The sequence below is a fragment of the Leuciscus leuciscus genome (genome assembly GCF_965113295.1).
Source record: "Leuciscus leuciscus genome assembly, chromosome: 13".
In the NCBI taxonomy this organism is placed as follows: Eukaryota; Metazoa; Chordata; class Actinopteri; order Cypriniformes; family Leuciscidae; genus Leuciscus; species Leuciscus leuciscus.
In genome coordinates this window covers 35,097,446-35,112,376 of record NC_138737.1, presented here as the reverse complement: position 1 = coordinate 35,112,376, position 14,931 = coordinate 35,097,446, and the positions used below count along the sequence as shown (strand labels likewise).

The 14,931-nt window shown below is 37.8% G+C and overlaps 1 protein-coding gene across 1 annotated transcript in view; it reads right to left on the bottom strand.

The window, feature by feature from the left end:
* Window positions 1-14,931, bottom strand: part of disp3 (dispatched RND transporter family member 3) — a 73,631-nt gene that overhangs the window by 3,408 nt on the left and 55,292 nt on the right. Inside the window, exons 12-20 of the mRNA XM_082188676.1 lie at window positions 13,721-13,857; window positions 12,360-12,533; window positions 12,052-12,178; window positions 10,085-10,260; window positions 8,692-8,818; window positions 8,470-8,615; window positions 3,825-3,984; window positions 3,469-3,582; window positions 951-1,126 (exon numbers count right to left, since the gene is read on the bottom strand). Of these exons, the coding sequence (XP_082044802.1) occupies window positions 951-1,126; window positions 3,469-3,582; window positions 3,825-3,984; window positions 8,470-8,615; window positions 8,692-8,818; window positions 10,085-10,260; window positions 12,052-12,178; window positions 12,360-12,533; window positions 13,721-13,857 (1,337 nt within the window). The remainder of the gene's footprint in view (window positions 1-950; window positions 1,127-3,468; window positions 3,583-3,824; window positions 3,985-8,469; window positions 8,616-8,691; window positions 8,819-10,084; window positions 10,261-12,051; window positions 12,179-12,359; window positions 12,534-13,720; window positions 13,858-14,931) is intronic.

The window sequence follows — 14,931 nt, the reverse complement described above, 5'->3', positions numbered from 1 at the left end:
CATGTTTAGCTGTTTTGCAATTCTGACATAGGGCTTGAGGAAAGGAATGGCAGGAACAGAGCAGAATATAGGATTAGACGTGTTTATCTCATCAGTATGCTGACATTTCTCCTAGTCACTGAGTTTGTTCTCAGTAACAGCAGGCTTTCTCCATAACACTGCAGTCAGAATGGATCAGTGTTTGTGTTTACACAGTTTTTAGGAAGCACTTTGTTTTACAGTCCTGTTTCGCATGAACATACTATTGTAGTAATGACACTAACTGGGTATTAACTAGGTACTAACCCTGAACTTAACCCATGTAGTTACCTTACAGTACTCAGTAAATACATTGAAAGTGCACGTGTTGTAAAATAAGCAGTTGCAAGCAGTTTTTAGTTTTAGCCACAGTTTTTTGTCTCGAGTAAAACAGATGTGAGAGATGTGAGTAAAACATCCAGGTAGTCAAATAGTAATCATGGCGCGAACACACCTAAAGTTAGCTATGAATCTAATGATTATAAATGCATTATTACTGTGTTATAATATCAATAATCAACAATAATCCATTATTTATACAGGGCTTCATTAAGTTATGTATGTAGTTGTTATGTAAGTTGTTATGCTATTATGTATAATGCCATATAAAATGGCACCTGATGTATACGACTGCGAACATGAACTGTATCATCCAGGATAGCTTATCCTACACCAATATAAATGACTCCCCTGAAGCGTGCCAGGGTTCAGTGCCTTGCTCTAGGGCACAATGGTGGGAGGAAATCCCAGCGTCTTAACTGTTCAAGTGATGTCCCAAACCGGGACCCAACTAAGCTTTGGTGTTACGTGCCCAGATCACTACCAATGAAACGGTCAGGTATGTGAATATATCATGAAAACAGTTCAATTTCACCATCACAGGAGATGTATTTTGACACATTTGTTGAGTAATGGATAATTGTAAATCATACCGAACTGTGATTGGCCAGTCCTGAAGTTTCAGGGTCCCCCGCCAGTAGATAGCCTTCCACTAGATGCAAGCAATAGTCCACCGAAGAGCCCACCAATATGGAGAGAGAGATGGCTTCAACCGCACCCATCTCCCACCCGAGCCAATACATCACCGCCACCACCAGACACACCATACCTGCCAGTGCCAACACACACGTTATGAAGTCATTTCAAGATTTAAGACTTATTTTAAAGAGGACCTATTATGTCCATTATAAGTCTTGATTTTGTTTTGGGGCATAACTAGAATGGGTTTTCATGCTTGGATGTTCAAAAAACCAACTTGTTTTTCAAGTTCAAGTTTCAAGACCAACTATGGTCGCAAGTTACCAATATAGTTCAATGATTTGACGTTTTTCGAACCATAGTTCTATGAACATTAGCAAACTCCGGAGTATGATGTATAAAGGAACCCACGATTAATCAAACATTAAATAAAGCTAAATGACATGGAAAAGCATGACTGTTTACACCTGGTATTAAGACGCGTTTTGGGTGATCAGATCACAAATGGACGATGCTAAATACAGGTGTAAACGGGGTCTAAAACATTTTGAACGCTCAAATGTCCACTTCTGACCGCTTCCAGAGGTAGTCGAAAACGCATTCGACCGGATTGTTTTCGTACTGTAAACACTCATGTGGTCAAATGTGTTCGAACAGCCACAAAATACGTTACAATTATGGGAAGCACGCTAGCCAGTCGGGATTTAAACTTTGTCGGCTGGAGACCCAAGTTTGGTTTAAAGATGAAAAACATACCAAGCACAATGTTCTCTCAACAATCCTGATTTCTAACACACACTCACAGCGTTCGGCTGATCTTGCAGCTGTCAGAGCAGAAACTAAAGTTTGTGTGTTTTTCTGTCGTCTCTGACTGTCTCTTTTCTGTCGTTCATTATGTAAATTGTGTGAGCTTATTTTGTCCATTTGATCAAAAGATCTGATACATTTACCCACCCATAGACCCTCCCCTCGAAGAAATCAGGACAGAAGTAGATGAAAGTGGACAGAAGAGATGGATTAAAACACCAGGTGTAACGGGAATGTGTCTCCTTCATCTACTTGTGATCCGATCGACCAAAACACATCTTAATACCAGGTGTAAACAAGGCCGAAGTGGTCGAAAGTGGACAGGCTCAAAACATTTTAGATCCTGTTTACACCTATATTTAGCTTGGTACACTTGTGATCCGATCGCCCAAAGGGGCTTCATTACAGTAGATTCTTGGAGATCAGCACTTAGCAGAAGTTATTACTCCTCCACCTGCACGTGACGTCATTCTCGACAGTTAGTTCCGGTCTCTATGAAGCCCCTCCTTCTGGAAAGCACAATGTGCTCTGATTGGTCAGCTGCACCAGCGAGTTGGGATTTGTCAACTGCTTCAAGCGTGTTACAGAAATGTCACGCCACGCCATATAACCGTGAGTTTTAACACACTAAATAACTAAAAAAGAGGTTTGCCTTGGGTGGGAATTACTTAAATAACAAATATTGTGAGGAGTTTGTTCCCGGAAGAAAACTCAAGACTACTATGGAGGAGTTCAAGGGAGTTCAGAAACAGTGACACTGACACTAATATAAAGAAGAACTCCCTTTGAAGTGATACTGTGCTTTGTATCTTTGCAGAACTTTTTCATGCTCAAACAAGAACATTACAAACTAAAAATAAAAAGCATAATAGGTCTTCTTTAAACAGCTCATAAACACTCTGGTTCTGTTTTTGTCCTTTTCACTGTTTTTATTCCTTCCTCTACTTGAATTCAAGCATCATTGCACATTTTTTAAATCTATTTCCTTGTTTAGCTGGACATAAAAGTGGGATGATTTTCAGAGTCTCTTTTCATTTCACATAATTTGTATATTCGTTCAGACTGAGTAATCACTACTGATAATATTTCTGGTTGAAAGGAAGTTAAATTATGTTCATGTCTGGCATATTGTATTAACATATAAATGAGATGGGAATAGAGCTGCACATTTCAAAGGCAATGATTTCCACCATCAGTACATATTACATGAGTCAATTAAATTCAACAGAATTAAAGAAAAAGGCATTTGATGACTCCAAAAGGAGACGCAGCATTTAAGTATCCTCAATGAAAAGTAGTTTGCCATAAAAAATGGTGGTATACTATTTCAAGGGGACAATGATGATCTATCAAAAAAATTATGAATCAATTTATAGACCACTTTAGATTTTTTTATTTTTTTTTTTTTTTTTATTGTGACTAATTGCTATTATAAGCACAGATGCAGTAATGCATCATTTTTTTTGTAATTCTCATTATTCTCAATGATTCTCATGTACTGTAATCAGTGTTATTTTACAAGCATGTGTACACTATTACAATATTAGTAAAATGTAGGCTTAATTTTCTTCCTGTGATTTTTGGGCTGAAATGATATACTAACAAAAATAATATCAATATTAATATTTTGTGCAGTGACTGAATGTTTGCAAAGGTATGACATACCCAGAATGCTCAGCAGGATTGGCAGCAGCAGAAGGGGATGTGCAGTAAACACAGCTACCGCTGCGACGCAGATGGCAAGTGACAGCAGGAGACTGTAGAGGGCGCTCTCTACACCTACAGTAAGTGCATAAAGAGGAGTTCAGAGAGGGAGTCTACCCATGTTAAACGTCATATAAATAGAGAATCTGAATGTAGATTCATTATCGTCATTTGTTGAGAGTGAGGTTAATGAGCACTCATGTTAATGATGTCTGCGCCTCAGACTAATCACTCTTAAATTGCTCATTTGTTCAAGCAGAGCCAATTTTATCAAAGCTGGTTTCTGTCTTTGCCATGTTCTATTTTTGCTCTCTTGCCTATAATTTCCATGAAGATCTGTTTCCAGTGTTGGCAGGTCTGGAAGCCTCGTCTCAAGGCAGACGACGCTGGAAGTGAGGCGAGCTGCTTCTGCAGGAAACTCTCCCATTGCAGGAAATCAGAGTGAGTCTGAAACGAAGACTTTCCCTTGTAGGTGGTCTGAATCATAGAGACAATGAAAATGAAGAAAGAGTTGCATTAAAATTCTTAATCACCTGGAGTATGACATCAAGTATTGAAAATGATGCTGTCACCACGTGTTGCAGGGGTGTTCTGAAATGAGGAGGCGAAGTCCTCACAGTTTTTTTGTTTAGTTTAGTTTTTTTATTTATTAAATGACAATATTCATGTCCCATTTACACTTAATGTTGTCACATTCTCCAGCTTAAATAAACATTACATTAGGCCTACATTAAAAAATAAAATAAAAAGAAACTAAATATAATTCTATTTTATATTTTTACGTTTAAGTATAAATCTCATCAATTTTGCTTTTTAAGCATTTTTACATCTATTCCAAAATAATAACTAAAGGCGGTAACAATTTAAAAAAATGTATTAGTGAATGATGTTCAGCTGTTCTTTTTAATAGTCAACTTATTTTCAGTCATCAAGCTCGATAAACAACTGATCACTGACATGAAGATGACCAAGCTGATTGCTTACAAAAAAAAAGAAACAGTCGTCATGTTTTTAGGACATTTCAAGTTTGATTTTGACGTGACAAAGCGGTTTGTTTACTTACTTTTTAATCAGTCTTCCATTAACGCCATAATGTTGTTCATTCAGAATGATTTGTGAACGGGCATGAAAACAAGAGGCAGGATTTATCGCACAAACCAATCATAACCAATCATATCCAATCATAGTGCGATTGAGGCATTGCCTTCTCTTACGTGACTTTCCCCCATTCAATCTCAGTTACCCCCTGCCAAACCCAGTGCATGGTCTGATAAAACTCAATGGGCTTCTTTAGTGTTACTTTAGAAAAAAAACTGTGATTTATACACTTTTTAATGTCACGTTTCGTAATATTTGCATTGTTTTATTTTTATAATATGGATTATTTTCTCATCTAATTTTTTGAGGAGGCACTGCCTCCCTTGCCTCCTCAGAGGACACGCCCCTGGCACTTCTTTATTTTAAGTACCCTCACTTTTTCTTGCATATTAGCACTTCTCACATGTTGCCAGTACTCTGACCACCTGCACCGAAACATAGAATCAGGTTATTAATGAATTGTATACAGCGCTACCTCTGAGCTTTTATAAGCCAAACTGAATGGACCAATTATCTGCGCAATATGACTGAAGCCCAATTGTTTCGTTTTGCATGAGTGGAGCACGAATCACCAGTGCGCCCAAGATTTGCGCGAGCCATTTCTCTGATGATCAAATCTGCGACCCATTTGAATTCTATTGAGAATGTACCTCTTTAAAACGCTATGGAGAAAGTCAAGCGTGATCTAAAACAGCCAATAACTAAAAAGACTGATGAAAAGAAGAAAACATTGTGCCAACATAAATTAGAAAGCTTTTTAAACTACTCATGACCAGCTTTCCTAGAATGTAGGCCTATCACGTTCTATTGTATTTATCAAAAAGAACTGCACTTCGCCTGCTTCTATTCCCTCTATCTGGTCTCACAGATTAAGCACACAGAAGTCCTCTTCTACGTACATACATCGCGGAGCTCGCTTATCCTCTCTAAGGCCACTAAAAAAGATCAGAAATGACTCTGTGCTTAACAAGAGTGTCCAGCAGTGTGGGAATTTTGCCCTACTCAACACTCGTTCATTAACTGGTTCTCCGAGACCTAATTTCTGATAATAACTGTGATATGCTGATGCTCACAGAAGCCTGACAAACATTAAATGACTTTGTTGAACTCAATTTGCGCTCTCCTCTTGTATTTTGTATTTTGTTTTAAGACTAAAATGTATATTTTGACAGTCAGTATTTAGTCAGTATTTTGACTAAGCCCCGAATTGGAGGCGGGGGTCTGGCGGTGGTCTATCATCAGAGTCCTCATATTGAGCCGTCTGCTTTTCATGATGTGACATCATTTGAATATTTGCCATTTAAAATCACGGGTCACTCTCCCCTGCTTATAATACTGGTCTACCGTCTTCCTAAAATGATATATAATACTATTATAATACTTTCTGCCTGTTTCAGTTTTCCCAGTGCAGAATACATTCTTAATGTCTATGATGAAAGTATTTCTACTTCTTTAAATCAATATGCTCCCTTAAAATCTAGATATGTTCCATCCTCTTGCACTTCTCCTCAGTTCAACACTGAGCTTAGGGAAATGAAAACCAAGGGCTGCCATCTAGAAAGCTTTTATAAGAAAACTGGCCTTATTGTTCACTCCTTGGCATATACCGAACACATTCAGCAGTATAGGGAAGCTCTTAATGCAGTTCGATCAGCAATTGGAATTACTGGCACAGCCTTTGTCTGGTTTTCCTCCTGTTTGACAGGGAGGCAACAATTTGTTACCAGAAGCACAAATCAAGGTTAACTCAAGGTTCTGTCTTGGGCCCTCTTCTATTCACTATTTATATGTTACCAATTGGACAAATAATCAAACGCTATGGGTTTATCTTTCACTGCTGATGACATTATTTTAGCACAACTCCCACCTCAGTGTTTCCTCCGCCTACATTAACAACTTGCATCAAGGAACTCAAGCTTTGACTGGAGGCAAATTACCTCAAATTTATCTCAGGTAAAACGGAGGTAATACTAATCAGCTAGTTCAAGCAGAGTTTTCAGAGGGCTGCAGAGTTTTGAACATATTGTAATTGTTTGATATTTTTAGCTGAAAGGCCATATGAAGTGAGTTACAGTAATCTAGCTGAGATGTGACAAAGCCATGTACAACAGTTTCAGCATCCTGCTGACTAAGAGAGGATCGAATACAAGAGATACTGTATTACGTAGGTGTAAAAACTTTACCACTTTACCAATGTGATTATTAAATGAAAGAGTGGAATCAATGAGAACTGTCTTAGAGGGCATTATCAAGTCACCATCCAAATCTATCAGTTCACATCACTCACACAAGAAAGAATGAGCACATTACTCCAATTCTCTGTCAGCTTCACTGGCTTCGGGTTTCTTGCGCATAAACTTCAAGGTACTAATTCTCACTTACAAAACTCTTTATAACCTTGGTCCTGCATCTTGCTCCTACATATTTATCTGATTTACTTCAGGCTTATGCTCTGGATTGTTAGTCACCCCTAAGTTTAGTCTGGTGACTATGGGAGCCAGGTCTTTCAGTGTTGTGGCTCCCAGGTTGTGAAATGCTCTTCCTCAAGACATCCGTCAAGCATCCTCTCTTCTCTCCTTTAAAAACCTCTTAAAAACAAGTTTTTTTCTCTGAATATTACTCTTCAGCTCTCGGTCTATAAATGGTATGTTATGGATATGCTATTCGTTTGAATCCCAAACACAGTATGACATTCAATTGTTGCACAGTAGGTATAGGTAATATAACCCGTAATGTTAAAGTCCCCCTGTAGTCAATCATTTTATCCCTTAAAACTCATCTTTGATCACCAAAATGACATATTTAAAAGTTTTTCCCTTGAAAAAAAAAAAAATATTCATGCTTAAAATAGCTTGAATGTAACTCTACACCCTTGCTTCATTTACAGTAGTATAGAAACATGATTATGCTAATTAGCCACTCCACTCACTCACGCCAGATCACAGATCCACTCGGCCAACCTACTGAGGTAAACACTGCACAATGTTATTGCTCTTCTTTAAAACGTCGGACACATAACGGTAATTAATATGATTAGCCTTTTGCTTGACTATGTTATCAAACAGCTAATATTGTGTTGCTAATGCTACACAAACCATGTTCCCGTTCGCCATCTCAGTCTGCCTTCTAACAATCATCAGAAAGGCTTTGAATAACTCAGAACGTCAGTGGAGAAAGGGAAATAGTTCATCATAACATCGTAATATACATCATACACCCCGCAATATTGCTAAATCTACCTGATTTTTTCACATCAACAAAACAATATACTGGGATAACCTGGCATCTCTCGAGACTCCCCTGCTAGTTCGCTGTTAATGATATGCTAAAGCCCACCGGCACGTTGATCTGATTGGTTATAATGTAGTTTTAAGGAGAAAATACTCAGCAGTTGTATTGACTTATGATTTTGCACATGGTTTGTCTTAAAGCATATTAAAAACACCACATAGACATATAAACAACATTTCAAAATATTTTACCCCAGGGGGATTTTAAGAGATATTTTGTATGGCGAAGCTGTAGTGGTCAGGAAATATTCTAAGTGGTCAGAATATAATAATATTGTAAATGTGTTTTTAAAAGAAAATCAAGGTGTATGTTATATATAGGCTATGATGTTGAATACATTACTGTGTTAAAATACATTACCAATACAAAGACCTGGAAGCGAGCGAGCGAGTCCAAGTGATAAAAAGTAACAAAAAAGTAATATAACACTACTTTCAATAAAAAAGTAATGTAATTTGTTGTACCTTTAAAAATAACTCTCCCCAACACTGGCTGTCACACTCTCTAAAAGGGGAAAATGCACCATAAAATGACATTTTTGTGTGAACTATTGAAATGCCGTAGGGAACTCACTGATTCAAAAGCCATAGAGATCCAGTGCACTCTCCCGCCCTGCATGCCCACTGCACCATGGGATAGCTGGCCAGGCAAGAGGTTGGGCTCGGGGAGAGAGTGACACTCCGGGTGAAGTAAGGGCAGAATGGATGTGAGGCTGTTTCCTGAAAGAGAGAAACGGGACGTGGTAAAACTGTGACCGACTGATATGAGAAGGACTCGTGGATGATTCTCCCTCACCTGATGGCAAACACTGAGCTCCACCGGGCTTCACCAGCTTGGCATTGGCACTGATGGCTTTGCACAGCTTGCACAAGTGCCCGATCTCATTAAAAACATCAAAGTCTGGATCATAGATCACACTACCCTTTGAGGGAGAAGAACGTCAATAATCACTCAATTAATTATTCATAAATCAGCTTCAAAGGAAATCAATCAATGTACAATGTGCAGACTGAGACGACATTAATTAAAAATCTGGGTTTTTTCAATTTAAACCTGAAAATAATTTAAAACAATAATAAAAAATTAAAAAAAAACTGTAAATCCTGACATATGAAATAAAAGTCCTATTTTATGTATTGATACATCATGCTTTTATGGCTCATATAGTATGATATATTGAGAATATGAAGCTCAAACTCGAAAAAAAACAAAAAACAAGCAAACTAAGTAAAATATTCAATTTGGTGCAGTTGCTGATATTTATATGGCCAAAAAGGAAGATGAAATTCTGATAGTTTGTAATGTAAATCAATAATAACATAAAAGAGACTACTTAAAAATTATTATTATTAACTATATAAAATGCATCACTCTGTATCTCCCAATAATATGTTTATATATTAATATAGTTTTATGATCAAAGCTCTGTAGGTTTAAAACATAATGCAATTTAATATAATGATGTCTGAGAGATGAACAAATAAATGTTCCTCAAAAGCCTGATGTATCATATTTGATATTCATATTTCCAACAAAAAAAAAAGAAAGATGGATGGATAAACAACTAAACCTAAGTTGTTCATCTTGAAATATTACTAACAATATAAAAGTTATTCTTACATTTACTTTAGGAAAATCTGTAAAGATTTCACAGCAAAAAGACACGTGAACCACGAGCTAAAGTGGGACATTTTTACAATTACACTAAAATGCCTTTTACTTTCTAAAAAAGTCTAAACTATCAATCAGACGACAGAAGGTAGTAGATTGTGTACAACAGGTTATTCAGCAAAGCTATGATCAGGTTCATAATTAAGGCATCTTAGAAATCTGTGCATCAAATATGATATACAGTAGGCTTTATAGGGTTAAGGTTCTAGATCACCTTCTAGAGTAAATTTGTGACATTGATCAAAAATAAGAAGCAGTTTTTTGGTGCCTTTCATTCATTGGTATTCAAAGTAATGGGAGTTGAGGGAAATGTTTCAAAGCATGCACAGATTCATGCAGACAAACTAATCCTGATATCCAACTATTTAGCAAGTGTGTGTAAACTGGGTCGCAGCTACTATGATTCTGATGTTGATTCTGATTATTCTCAAGCATTTTCACAAATGGAGTTTACATTATAGTAATTGTTTTTAATTTCTGCACTGTAAATAGTGTAAATAGTTTTATTCTGTCTTACCAGGTCTCCAATAACATGGTTGTCTGAGCGCTGAGTGCGGTTGACCCCCAGTATGCCGAACACCACAAACACCATGGCTCCGGTGTCCACTAGAGGGCGCACTGCTGGTTTCCCACACTCTCCTCCTCTGCAGGGGTTAAAGCCTGAAGTCCTGGAGATCTTCATCTGGGTGGGAGCTGATCACATATAGAAGATGCATCTGACACTTAGCAAACTTTCAAACTGTCATAAAAGAAATGTATCCAGCATCTCCTGCAGAAGTTTGGGGCATATCAAAGGAATATTGATTCAGTCACAGCCATATGAATCTACTTTTTTTTTTCTTTCTTTTTTTTTGAGAACCCAATATTTTTTCAAGAAACACAGTACATTTTAAATTATTTATCAACTACCCATTGCTCACATAAAACAGATCTCAGTTGTAGATATTTTTAAGTTACTGTACTTACAAGGTCATTCATGTGTAGACCCTTGTGAAAAAGAAGTACACTTTAGCAAACTTATTCAAGAGTTTTTTAATGCAGAAATAATATACTTTAAAAGAATATATACTTAAATGCATTGCAAACTGAATGTAACGCTTTCGGACACTTAATTGCAAGTTAATTACAATGAAATTCAAATGTATTTTTATTAAATGTAATTAGTTGAAATTTAGTGCTTTTCTGACCCACTCAAGTTGGCCTTAAAGGGATAGTTCACCAAAAATGAACATTCTGTCATTAATTACTCACCCTCATATCGTTCCAAACCCGTAAGACCTTCGTTCATCTTCTTAACACAAATGAAGGTCTTTTTAATGAAATCTGAGAGCTTTCTGTCCCTCCATTGACAACTACGTCATTGCAACTTTCAAGGCTCAGAAAGGTAGTAAACACATTGATAAAATAGTCCATGTAACTACAGTGGTTCAACCTTAATATTATGAAGCGATGAGAATACTTTTTGTGTACAAAACCCCACAAAATAATGACATTATTCAACAATCTCTTCTCATCCAAGTTATTCTCCTACGCTGTTGAGGTGCACTACGTCTAGAAGCGGTTCTATGAATATGCAAATGAGCCCCGCCTCCACTCACTCACTCAGCTCAGAGATCCGCTCATTGACGATCACACGTTGACCTAATTGGTTACAAGGTAGTTTGTGACGTCAGAAACACCAGCGATTTCAAACCGTGTTTTGGAGACTGTCTTTGGTTCACTGCAGTTTTAAGGAGAAAATACTCAGCAATGCTGTCGACTTATGAATTTACACATGGTTTGTCTTAAAGCATATTAAAAACACCACATAGACATATAAATAACATTAAAAGCTTGATTTTCACCACAGGGGGACTTTAAGTCTTCACTGTATGAATTAAAAAGACACTAATATTTATTAAAGCTACAAAAGTTCAAAGTCAAGAGCAGTGAGTGAATTTCTCTTATTCTTTTGTTGTTTGATTAAGGACATAGACAACATCAGTATATTAGGCTACTGTCACTTTAAGAGCTAATGCATGTACCCTATATATTGATACACATCAAATTCTCCCTTCTGTTTACCTTAACTCAATACATAAACCTACTGTGTTTACGAGAATACTCAGATTTTGACATTTCTGTGAGTATTTGACTGTTTAGCTGTGCCCAGAAAGCTGCCTGTCAGTGAGTGTGCGAATACTGAATATGAGTTCTCTTTTGCGGCATATTGCACTTTTAATAACTTTTTGTAACATCAAGCAGGTCCCACTCTTTATTACTCATTCGTCCATGTTCCTTTATCGCTAATGTGTCAATAACTCCTGCCCACTAAAAGCTGCAGGTAAGACTTTAAATTTGACATTATTGCAAAGTGCACTTTAAGTATACATAAGTGTGTTAAGAAAAAGAGTCCTGAAAGCGCACTTCTTTTTCACAAGGGGATGTTCTGCCACAACCTTAAATTATGCACAACTTCAAATACATTTAAAACCATGCATGTACCAGCAGGAAGTGGGGCGTAAAAGCTGCCCTGAGTGGGTCCGTCGGGCCCAGAGCTGAACACACACCCCGGAGGGCCCTCACACACACGACTGGGGTACGGGCTGTTGGTGTGTTGGGCAAAATACAGCTTCCTGTCAAAAACACACAAACAGGAGATCAATTACTGGATTATTATAATCCAAGATCTTTTCCAGGCATTTTGATTTGTTCAAATGGGGCACTGAGGTCTATACAGGGTTAAATGTTGCACAGTTGAGAAGCAATAAAAATGATTTCAATCAGTCACGGCTCATCTGTGAACCTCACACTCGCCTGCTGTGTTGCTGCTCAACCGAAGCCACGTAGAACTCAAACTCTGATCTCCAGCGACGGCTGCCGTCACATGACCGCAGTGTGAGCATCCAGCGAGGGCGGGGGTGATAGGCGTGAGACACACACACGGTCATCCGCGTGCTGAAGTTGCTATGGGGACTGCTGTAGGCCTGTTACCGTGACAACACATCGATCAGTGTTTGTCAGCTCAGATGGAATGGGGCTATAAGGGCAACTGAAGCGTGCTGAGGTGATGCAAACACACGCCAGGACTGATGGCATTCCCGAGGCGTCGCAATAGATTGTGTACATTGAAAGCTTTGTTTTTTTCACTGAGGCATTAGCAAACAGGCGGTAATGGTTTTTGTCTGTGTAGTGAAGTAATAAGCAATGTGAAAAACACATTTGCCAACCAACCACAATTATGTTTTCAAGAAAATGGCTTATCACAGCTGTCTCTCGACACAACCGTTTGTGCTCGAGTAAACCATTGTTTCTTTTTCTTTGCTTAATATAGTAAATATACTGGCAATAATGCAAGCCTCTGTGTGTAAATTTAAATGTAAAATAATTAGCTTTTTCCCCAATTCATTCGTTTGGATATAAATTTAATTGACCTCGGCTCACAGGATGTTGAACTGGAATGACAGGAAGAGGAATTTACTGAACTGTAATAGAGAGCCTAAGTCCCGCCCCTCCGCTTCCGGCTCATGGGACCTTATTTCGGAAAAAAATATGTACGGTAGTCAATGGCGAGAGACAACTTATCTTTTTATTCCATCTGAACTGTGCCCTGAATTACACATATGATGTTTGTCAATTTATCGCTCAATGAAAATCGCTCAATGAACTACATCTCTCGTCTCGCACAATGTACGTATGTGTGCAGTCTGGTACAAAACACTCAGGCATGACGGCGTAACGTTACGATTATAACTTATGTCTTATAACGTAAGACTATAGAAAAAATGACAGACGTTAGCTTCAGTAAAGTTAGCTTCATTCATTGAGAGAAAAGTCTATGAATTTAAACATCCAAAATACATTTGTGCATTATTTGTCTTCATTCAAATTTAACTCATATTCAGGAACAGAACGTCTCGGTTACGAATGTACTGTAACTCCCTCCCTGTAGGAGGGAACGGAGAAGTACACTGAACGTGACCGACTGAAAGGGAACTGGAATTTAAAGGCATTCTCAATTCTCTCCTGAACGGCACGCAGTCCTGGTGTTTGTCTGTGTGTGTGTGTGTGTGTGTGTGTGTGTGTGTGTGTGTGTGTGTGTGTGTGTGTGTGTGTGTGTGTGTGTGTGTGTGTGTGTGTGTGTGTGTGTGTGTGTGTGTGGGGCCATACAGACCTGAAAGAATGGCACATCCCCGTGCCCGGCTGATGATGCTTGCCAGGGTGCAGGTACACTGGCACTGAGTGAATAGCGATATAGAGGAACAGCTGAGCTCATCTCCAGCATAAACACATAGACAGTCAGGAGACCACCTGCAGAATTTTATAAGAGACTTCTTTCAAAAACATAAAAACAATCGTAACAACCCTAAACTTTGAAAAGGTAGTGCTTGAGGTCTAAAATAATGTTTTTGCAAAAACGTATCAACTGACAGTTCAACTGACAACCCTTGACCCTTTGTGCTATAGGCGGTATTAGCCATTATGTTTTGCATATACTGTATTTCTACTAAAACAGAATTTTGTCAATGTTTATGAGTGCACTAGCATTTATGACCTCAAAACTAATAGACATGGACACAAAACATTAATTTGGATTTAATAGATTATTCTATAAACCAATAAAAACTTGCAACAGCATGTCAGTGGATGTAGATCAACAATGGGGTGCATTTGTTTGCATTTTATTTTGTGATTTCACGGGAGAAGAGTTAAATGTGAGAGAGCTGTGTGTGCCTCGTAAAAACGGTGATGTTTTATATGAATATGTAGCCCATGACATGGCCCTCCCAAAAAATGTTTTACGACTGGTAAGGGGACGATTCAAAGTGAAATATCTTCAATTAGATACTCAGCCACTGTTCAGGGAGGAAAGACTGCATAATAACAGACTTTTTTGATTTCAGAAATCCATTGCAGTTAAGAGAACATCCAAACTTCGGTTTTGACAGCACATTAAGTTAATTGATTGTGGGAATATAGACAAAAGAAGATATTTTAAAGAATATGGGTAACCAAACAGTTGATGGGCCCCATTGACTTCCACAGTATAAGGGAAAAAATACTATAGAAGTCAAATGGGGCCCATCAACTCTTACCCTACATTCTTAAAAGTATATTTTTGTGATCAGCAGAAGAAAGAAATTCTTGTGGGTGAGTAAATGATGGCAGAATATTCATTTTTGGGTGAACTATTCCTTTAAAGGGACTTTGTTATAGGTAAGTTGCAGTATGATAGCTGATAGTTGATCAGTTGAGAACACCAGGGGAACTGGAAGCAACAGTTAAAGTCCCCCTGTAGTTCAATTAATTGTATCCCTTAAAATTTGATCACCAAAATTACATATTTAAATGTTTTTTCCTTGAAAAAAATAAATAAATCTTCAT